At 47.9% G+C, this 10,153-nt stretch overlaps 1 protein-coding gene across 1 annotated transcript; it reads left to right on the top strand.

Moving 5' to 3' along the window:
- The first annotated feature begins 1,378 nt into the window (after positions 1–1,378).
- On the top strand, positions 1,379–10,153 carry LOC134749892 (alpha-ketoglutarate-dependent dioxygenase alkB homolog 7, mitochondrial). Its single transcript, XM_063684895.1, has 5 exons — positions 1,379–1,598; positions 1,997–2,187; positions 3,367–3,546; positions 4,523–4,647; positions 8,493–10,153. The coding sequence occupies exons 1-5, from the start codon at positions 1,490–1,492 to the stop codon at positions 8,623–8,625; spliced, it is 738 nt and encodes a 245-aa protein (XP_063540965.1). The 5' UTR covers positions 1,379–1,489; the 3' UTR covers positions 8,626–10,153.

Raw genomic sequence — 10,153 nt, 5'->3', positions numbered from 1 at the left:
AGCTCCAGCCAGCCTACACGTCTGACACACTGCCAACTATCCAAGCCAAGCAGAGTTGGACCAAGGTAAATTAGTAGGCGCATATTGGGATGGGGCGCATTTGGCAAGCTAGGCAATGTTTTCAAATCCAAAATCCCACAGCCACTGAAAACTAGGGTCTACAACCAATGCGTCCTCCCACTCCTCCCAGTAATGACATACGCATGCGAGACATGGACATTGACCGTCGGAAGGGTCCGCCAGCTAAAAGTGGCACAGAGAGTTATGGAGCGTGCAATGCTCGGGCTCTCCCTGTGAGACAGAATTCGGAATGAGGACATTCGCCAACGCACAAAAGTGACTGACATCGCCAAAAAAATTGCGCAACTGAAGTGGGAATGGGCCGCCCATATCTGTCGCAGGGACAACAACCGGGCCAGCCAAAGGGACGGAAAACCTTGAGCCAGATGGTCAGACGCCATTAGGAAAACGGCAGGGCCGACCTGGCATAGAACAGCTGCATTCAGAACAACATTAAAAATGGGCTATCTGCAAATAAGAGGGAAATACATAGAAGCAGAAAACTAACCGAAGTAATGCGCATAGCCAACATGAGCAGGTCATCCCCAGAACTTGCCTATTTTGGGAGAACTGAGCACCCTTTCTGGACAGAGGGAAATATACTAGAAGGACAATATACTGTTTTAGGTATGAATGTGGATTTGTGAAAACAATTCATATATACCTATATATAACCACATCCTTATTACATCGTCTTAAAGTCGCTGCAATAATGATACATATTTTGAAATTAAAATGTTACGTATAGCCCATATTAATATTATTTACTACACATATAGCACAAGTAATGGTTTAGGTCACTATGTACTCACTCATTTTTAGTCTTTTTAACCATCTCCAAATCACCAACAACCACCAAGGACGACAAGAAAACAGCACAACATGCATACCAAAAAACACATCGGACATCGCAATCAAAAAAGACCCATAAACAAAATCACTGCATGAAAACCTAAGCACGACCTTATTCCAGAAAGGGAATTAAAAAATGGTTTATGACAATCACCTGTTGTTTGTTGAGGGCTCGTGTTCAGCAATTCAGCAAAATAGTGATTATTTACAAAATGTACACTGCAAAATCTGCACATTGCAGGTTAGCATTCATAAGATGACGTTGACAGATGTGTTGATAAATTGGTCCAAATCGAGCAGAAATTCACCACCTATGTCAAAATGAACTGAAAATATTATTATGAAATTTTATACTAATTATTCCGGTTGAATATTTTTTCGTTGAATGTCTATATTTCTTTATATCCATTAGTAATAAACAAAATTTTAAAGCTTTTTTGATGATTTAGCTTCGTCACTTTTTTGATGGATTTGGACTGCGACTGACAGCTCTATCAGCTGACTGTCATTTTTTTCTATTTTCAGGTTATTTTGTGAGTGCAAATTACGCAAAATTGCGGTTTGTTTACAAACCGCGATGCGTGGCCTGACGTTCAGCGTTCTTCGACGGTGCCGCACGGGCCTGTGGCGTCCGGCATCCCGCGCGCTATGCTCGCAGCCTAAGCCTGCAGCCGGTGCCTTGCCTGGTAAGGCTCCTGAAAGTGCAGTCCTGTATCTCTTTCAGTCTATGCTCGTCTATTTTTCTGATGGTCTCGTTATTGCGACTGCCTACAGCTCAGAGCTCACAATTCCATACCGTTGGTTCCATACTTACTGGTTGTGGTCACTAAATAACTTTCGCTTATTGAATTTTACATGATGTTTATCTGCCTATGTTAGTTTAATCGAGGAATCGATCTTTTGCGATGATAGACGATGACTGGTGGGGACTGCCGATTATACCCTCTATATTATTGTGCCCGCCAGTCATTGTCTATCATCGCCAATAGTGTAGAGGAGCCATAATATTGCATTGTCACCCAACTTACATATATGTATCATATGTATGTGAAGTTTCAGCTCCACAGTTCCATTATTTTCCCAGTTCCAGATCCAAAGCTAATAGAAGTACACTCATCATGGCCATCGGATGAGCAGCTAGAGCTCCGATCGGCGACCATTCAGGGCATGCAGGTGTTTCCAGACTTCGTCACAGAGGCGGAGGAGGGGATGCTGCTCGCTGAGCTGGAACCCATGCTCAAGAGGATCAGATATGAGTTTGACCATTGGGATAATGTTGGTACTTTTTTTATATTTTAAACATATTATTATCATACTTTAGTTTTTAAATTATAGCAAAACTAAAATGTTAGGTTTTCGATGTTCTACTTGATTCTATTTTATGGAATAAATTGTAGTATTAGTCTTTGATAATTAGGCTTTAGATATTAAGTTACGTTTTGGATGTTCTATTTAAAGTAGGTATCTGACTAGAGAGAGAGAGAGAGAGATACCTAAAGGTGATTTGTTTACAAAGTTAAAACCATATTAAAACTAAAATCAATTAGATTTTATTTTTTCACAACTTATTAGAGGTAGGTTAGTTAGTAATTTTATACTAGTAATTTCAAACTGAAAAGTTGTTATATACTAAATAAAAGTAATATTATTTGTTCCCTAGTTGAATTTTTGTCCAAAAAGAGATGCTGGTTTAGTTAAATTTGTATTATTTTCATTCATAGAGTTGATTTTTGACAGTTATAAGTTGACCCTTATGCTATCAATTAAACAGTAGGTCTTAGCTTCATAAAAATAAGGATCAATTTTATTCATAACTGTCAAAATCATGTTTCTCCGAGTAGTCTTATGTCCTGTCAGTGTGACAGCTACATTAGCGATACCAATCAGCGCCGCTCGCGGATTTGTTCCGAACCACCCCCGACCCCGACCTCGTGCGACAAGGGCGGCCTCGGCGCGAGGCCGACTGAAGGCCAAGGCCAATACGAGGCCGTTTACGAGTCGCGAATGCTACGTCACGATGAATGACGTCATAGATAACGTTATGAAGTATAGGTTAAATGTAAGCTAGTGATGTAAGGTTTAATTAGCGCCTTAAGAAATTACTGATTATATAAATTGTTATAACGTGAGTTATACTTTTTGTTATACTTAGGTATAGTTTCGTCATGTTCGTCTGTCTTTTCGTCCGAGGGCCGATTGTTTTGTGGGCCAAATTTTTTTTTGTTTAATATCGATATAATTTTGATGGGTATACCTAAGGGTAAACTTCTATAAAAATAAGACGTTTATAATGATACTCCCTCATTTTGTTTTGTTGAAATCTGTGCAAACTGCTAAGTTAGCCTACGGATTTTATTACGTCTTTAATTTTTGCTGACGTCCAAGGGATTACCCTATAATAAATTATAACATGAAAATAAAAAGTCCAAGTTAACGATCTTTATTCTTTCGCAGGCGATCATAGGCTTCCGCGAAACGGAACGTAGTTCATGGACCCCGACCAACGAAGCTGTCATTTCGCGTATGCGCAGCGTTTTCCCTCGAACTGGGATGGACTCGGAACTCTTACCCGCTACCCATGTGCTAGACTTGGCCGCGGCGGGACATATCAAGCCTCATATTGACGCGGTTCGGGTGAGATACATAGTTTCCCTCTTTACCGTTAACGAAGTTGTCACCTCGCGAATACGCAGCGTTTTTTCCCGCATTGGGATGGACTCTGAAGTCTCTGAACTCTTACCCGCTCCCATGTCTGACTTGGCTGGCACTGGACATATCAAGCAAATAATTAAGATTTTATAACAGCAAATAAAAAGTAGATTTAAAGAAATATTAGTAGATTATAAAAAAACTGCGAAACGTGGAGAGTGACGAAGGGCCTAACGAATAAACTTCAAGTCTTCGTCAACAAGTCCCTCAGGTCGTTACTCGATACTTCGCGTTTTCTGGCCAAAAACTATTCGAAATGAAGACCTATGGAGTATATGCCGGCAAACACCCATTGGCGAAGAAATCGCGACACGGAAATGGAGATGGATAGGACATACTATTCGAAGAGGGGAAACGAATAACGCAACCGTCGCTTTCGGTTGGAAACCGCCGGACGGAAGCCGTGGCTGCGGGCGCCCTGTATAGTGTACACTCTCGGCAGCGCTCCGTCATGAGTGAGCTACGAGCGGGCGGGTTGAGCAGGTTGCTGGAGCGAGGCCAGAAGGGTCGCTGAAGATAGGAAGGAGTGGCGCGAGCTTGTGAAGGCCCTTAGCACCTCTGGGGTGCCATAGGACAACAACAACAACAACAACAATAAAAAAATATTTAAATATTTGACTCTTTTTTACATACGAGTCTGATAGAAAACATGCGACGCGGTTCGCGAAAACATGCGAATCGGGCATCAGTTTTTGCGGCAATTTTAAATTCAAAATTTGAACTTCAAGGTCACTATTTAAATAACACACCTTTGGCAAGCCACAGATGAAGTTATCAATATATACATGTATATATTGATAAAATCCATAACTCAGAAACAAACATTCGTAATGAAGATACAAACAAACGACACTCCGACTACATAGAATGTCACAATGTATCAACTTACCCCTTATTTCAGTTCTGCGGTGGGGTGATAGCGGGTCTGTGCCTCCTCTCTGACGCTGTGATGCGCCTGCAACACGAGACCCACAAGCATCTCGGTCTGGACGCCTTGCTGCAACGGCGGGCGCTGTATATCATGAGGTAAACCTGTTTCAGTTCTGCCGTAGGGTAATAGCGGGTCTGTGCCTCCTCTCTGACGCTGTGATGCGCCTGCAACACGAGACCCACAAGCATCTCGGTCTGGACGCCTTGCTGCAACGGCGGGCGCTGTATATCATGAGGTAAACCTGTTTCAGTTCTGCCGTAGGGTAATAGCGGGTCTGTGCCTCCTCTCTGACGCTGTGATGCGCCTGCAACACGAGACCCACAAGCATCTCGGTCTGGACGCCTTGCTGCAACGGCGGGCGCTGTATATCATGAGGTAAACCTGTTTCAGTTCTGCCGTAGGGTAATAGCGGGTCTGTGCCTCCTCTCTGACGCTGTGATGCGCCTGCAACACGAGACCCACAAGCATCTCGGTCTGGACGCCTTGCTGCAACGGCGGGCGCTGTATATCATGAGGTAAACCTGTTTCAGTTCTGCCGTAGGGTAATAGCGGGTCTGTGCCTCCTCTCTGACGCTGTGATGCGCCTGCAACACGAGACCCACAAGCATCTCGGTCTGGACGCCTTGCTGCAACGGCGGGCGCTGTATATCATGAGGTAAACCTGTTTCAGTTCTGCCGTAGGGTAATAGCGGGTCTGTGCCTCCTCTCTGACGCTGTGATGCGCCTGCAACACGAGACCCACAAGCATCTCGGTCTGGACGCCTTGCTGCAACGGCGGGCGCTGTATATCATGAGGTAAACCTGTTTCAGTTCTGCCGTAGGGTAATAGCGGGTCTGTGCCTCCTCTCTGACGCTGTGATGCGCCTGCAACACGAGACCCACAAGCATCTCGGTCTGGACGCCTTGCTGCAACGGCGGGCGCTGTATATCATGAGGTAAACCTGTTTCAGTTCTGCCGTAGGGTAATAGCGGGTCTGTGCCTCCTCTCTGACGCTGTGATGCGCCTGCAACACGAGACCCACAAGCATCTCGGTCTGGACGCCTTGCTGCAACGGCGGGCGCTGTATATCATGAGGTAAACCTGTTTCAGTTCTGCCGTAGGGTAATAGCGGGTCTGTGCCTCCTCTCTGACGCTGTGATGCGCCTGCAACACGAGACCCACAAGCATCTCGGTCTGGACGCCTTGCTGCAACGGCGGGCGCTGTATATCATGAGGTAAACCTGTTTCAGTTCTGCCGTAGGGTAATAGCGGGTCTGTGCCTCTTCTCTGACGCTGTGATGCGCCTGCAACACGAGACCCACAAGCATCTCGGTCTGGACGCCTTGCTGCAACGGCGGGCGCTGTATATCATGAGGTAAACCTGTTTCAGTTCTGCCGTAGGGTAATAGCGGGTCTGTGCCTCTTCTCTGACGCTGTGATGCGCCTGCAACACGAGACCCACAAGCATCTCGGTCTGGACGCCTTGCTGCAACGGCGGGCGCTGTATATCATGAGGTAAACCTGTTTCAGTTCTGCCGTAGGGTAATAGCGGGTCTGTGCCTCCTCTCTGACGCTGTGATGCGCCTGCAACACGAGACCCACAAGCATCTCGGTCTGGACGCCTTGCTGCAACGGCGGGCGCTGTATATCATGAGGTAAACCTGTTTCAGTTCTGCCGTAGGGTAATAGCGGGTCTGTGCCTCCTCTCTGACGCTGTGATGCGCCTGCAACACGAGACCCACAAGCATCTCGGTCTGGACGCCTTGCTGCAACGGCGGGCGCTGTATATCATGAGGTAAACCTGTTTCAGTTCTGCCGTAGGGTAATAGCGGGTCTGTGCCTCCTCTCTGACGCTGTGATGCGCCTGCAACACGAGACCCACAAGCATCTCGGTCTGGACGCCTTGCTGCAACGGCGGGCGCTGTATATCATGAGGTAAACCTGTTTCAGTTCTGCCGTAGGGTAATAGCGGGTCTGTGCCTCCTCTCTGACGCTGTGATGCGCCTGCAACACGAGACCCACAAGCATCTCGGTCTGGACGCCTTGCTGCAACGGCGGGCGCTGTATATCATGAGGTAAACCTGTTTCAGTTCTGCCGTAGGGTAATAGCGGGTCTGTGCCTCCTCTCTGACGCTGTGATGCGCCTGCAACACGAGACCCACAAGCATCTCGGTCTGGACGCCTTGCTGCAACGGCGGGCGCTGTATATCATGAGGTAAACCTGTTTCAGTTCTGCCGTAGGGTAATAGCGGGTCTGTGCCTCCTCTCTGACGCTGTGATGCGCCTGCAACACGAGACCCACAAGCATCTCGGTCTGGACGCCTTGCTGCAACGGCGGGCGCTGTATATCATGAGGTAAACCTGTTTCAGTTCTGCCGTAGGGTAATAGCGGGTCTGTGCCTCCTCTCTGACGCTGTGATGCGCCTGCAACACGAGACCCACAAGCATCTCGGTCTGGACGCCTTGCTGCAACGGCGGGCGCTGTATATCATGAGGTAAACCTGTTTCAGTTCTGCCGTAGGGTAATAGCGGGTCTGTGCCTCCTCTCTGACGCTGTGATGCGCCTGCAACACGAGACCCACAAGCATCTCGGTCTGGACGCCTTGCTGCAACGGCGGGCGCTGTATATCATGAGGTAAACCTGTTTCAGTTCTGCCGTAGGGTAATAGCGGGTCTGTGCCTCTTCTCTGACGCTGTGATGCGCCTGCAACACGAGACCCACAAGCATCTCGGTCTGGACGCCTTGCTGCAACGGCGGGCGCTGTATATCATGAGGTAAACCTGTTTCAGTTCTGCCGTAGGGTAATAGCGGGTCTGTGCCTCTTCTCTGACGCTGTGATGCGCCTGCAACACGAGACCCACAAGCATCTCGGTCTGGACGCCTTGCTGCAACGGCGGGCGCTGTATATCATGAGGTAAACCTGTTTCAGTTCTGCCGTAGGGTAATAGCGGGTCTGTGCCTCCTCTCTGACGCTGTGATGCGCCTGCAACACGAGACCCACAAGCATCTCGGTCTGGACGCCTTGCTGCAACGGCGGGCGCTGTATATCATGAGGTAAACCTGTTTCAGTTCTGCCGTAGGGTAATAGCGGGTCTGTGCCTCCTCTCTGACGCTGTGATGCGCCTGCAACACGAGACCCACAAGCATCTCGGTCTGGACGCCTTGCTGCAACGGCGGGCGCTGTATATCATGAGGTAAACCTGTTTCAGTTCTGCCGTAGGGTAATAGCGGGTCTGTGCCTCCTCTCTGACGCTGTGATGCGCCTGCAACACGAGACCCACAAGCATCTCGGTCTGGACGCCTTGCTGCAACGGCGGGCGCTGTATATCATGAGGTAAACCTGTTTCAGTTCTGCCGTAGGGTAATAGCGGGTCTGTGCCTCTTCTCTGACGCTGTGATGCGCCTGCAACACGAGACCCACAAGCATCTCGGTCTGGACGCCTTGCTGCAACGGCGGGCGCTGTATATCATGAGGTAAACCTGTTTCAGTTCTGCCGTAGGGTAATAGCGGGTCTGTGCCTCTTCTCTGACGCTGTGATGCGCCTGCAACACGAGACCCACAAGCATCTCGGTCTGGACGCCTTGCTGCAACGGCGGGCGCTGTATATCATGAGGTAAACCTGTTTCAGTTCTGCCGTAGGGTAATAGCGGGTCTGTGCCTCTTCTCTGACGCTGTGATGCGCCTGCAACACGAGACCCACAAGCATCTCGGTCTGGACGCCTTGCTGCAACGGCGGGCGCTGTATATCATGAGGTAAACCTGTTTCAGTTCTGCCGTAGGGTAATAGCGGGTCTGTGCCTCCTCTCTGACGCTGTGATGCGCCTGCAACACGAGACCCACAAGCATCTCGGTCTGGATGAAGGCATCCAACGCAACAAGGCAGCAAGGGCTGCTACGCCAGAGACCGTTTTTTCATTAAAAGCAAATGATTACCTTATAAATGTTTTGTCTGTTTCAGTGGAGTGTCTCGCTACGAATACACGCACGCAGTCCTAGGAGGCGAGGAGAGTGTCTGGCGCGGGGAGGAGGTGCCGCGGCGTCGGCGAGTCGCCGTCATACTGCGGAGCCGGCCCCGGCCGGACCGGAACTGACAACCCTAGCCCTTATGACAACTGTCGGCAGGGACGTAGCTAGAGGATATGGCGCCCGGGGCAGTCACCAAATTTGCGCCCCCTGACGACTGACAAAAGTTTCCCTGCTGCTGCCTTTTGCCCATTTTAGCGCCCCCTACTTGGATGGCGCCCGGGGCACTTGCCCCCCCTAGCTACGCCACCGAGTCTGTCGACTACACAGAAGTTCACATACTGGTGACTGGTGACAGCCCTAGTTATGATCCCGGCCTTGGAGGATATAACCAAATGGAGACGCCTTGTCTGTAATTTTATGTACAAAACAGTCGATTTTTGCGGGGGAGGGGCACGTCAAATGTATACGTAACGTAAAAATAGCCATGTCAAATTAACGTCGGTCAATACAATGTGTATAACCATTGGTCATAGAGTTTTTGACAGAGGGGAACGCCTGTTAACGTTTTGGACGCCGATGACGGATATATCGGCACCGCAGGTCCAACGCCAAATACCGATTAATCCGTCCCAGACCACAGAGCAACATAGACCTACGCGCATGTGCATAAAGTTCAATTTCAGTTTTAACACTTCGGTGACGTGGCGTCACGAGTGACAGCTTTTGTGTTTGACACGGCGTCGAAAAGGTTAATGGCTACTCCGCTTGGTTATATTCTCCAATATCCCGGCCGTGGAAACTTTTGAATGAATATATTATTCTGTGCTTATAAGATGGCTTTCATATACGTTTGACTTTTAACCTTATTGTATAGGTATAGCTGAACCCATTGACCGCCTCAGTCTGACACAACTGACAAGGGTTACAGTATAAAGTGAACCTTAACCTTTTCGATGCCGCGCGCCGTGTCAAACACAAAAGCTGTCACTCGGACGCCACGTCACCGAAGTGTCAAAACTGAAATTGAACTTTATGCACATGCACGTAGGTCTATGTTGCTCTGTGGTCTGTGACGGATTAATCCGTCTTTGGCGTTGGACCTGCTGTGCCAATATATCGGTCATTGGCGAAAAAGGTTAATGTAATCTAATAAAGTTTACCATTCATTACCTACGCCCAACGTGTTATATAAAAACCGGCCAAGTGCGAGTCGGACTCGCGCACGAAGGGTTCCGTACATTTACGCAAAAAAATCACCTTTGTTGTATGGGAGCCCCACTTTAATATTTATTTTATTCTGTTTTTAGTATTTGTAGTTATAGCGGCAACAGAAATACATCTGTGAAAATTTCAACTGTCTAGCTATCACGGTTCATGAGATACAGCCTGGTCACAGACAGACGCACAGTAGAGTCTTAGTAATAGGGTCCTGTTTTTACCCTTTGGGTACGGAACCCTAAAAAAGTCGCAGCGGTCAAAAGGTTGTAAACTGACCAATGCAATACCTGACCATTGAATAGGTAATGTAGCCAGCTAGTATTTAAAGTATTAGTTTCCTATTTTTATAAATGACAGTATTGCGTGATTTAGAGAACTATGAACCATTTATTTATTGTTATTATTTTTGAGAATGTTAAATAAAACAAGCATTAA

The sequence above is a fragment of the Cydia strobilella genome, chromosome 19, assembly GCF_947568885.1.
Source record: "Cydia strobilella chromosome 19, ilCydStro3.1, whole genome shotgun sequence".
Classification (NCBI taxonomy): domain Eukaryota; kingdom Metazoa; phylum Arthropoda; class Insecta; order Lepidoptera; family Tortricidae; genus Cydia; species Cydia strobilella.
This window is presented reverse-complemented; position numbering and strand designations above follow the sequence as displayed.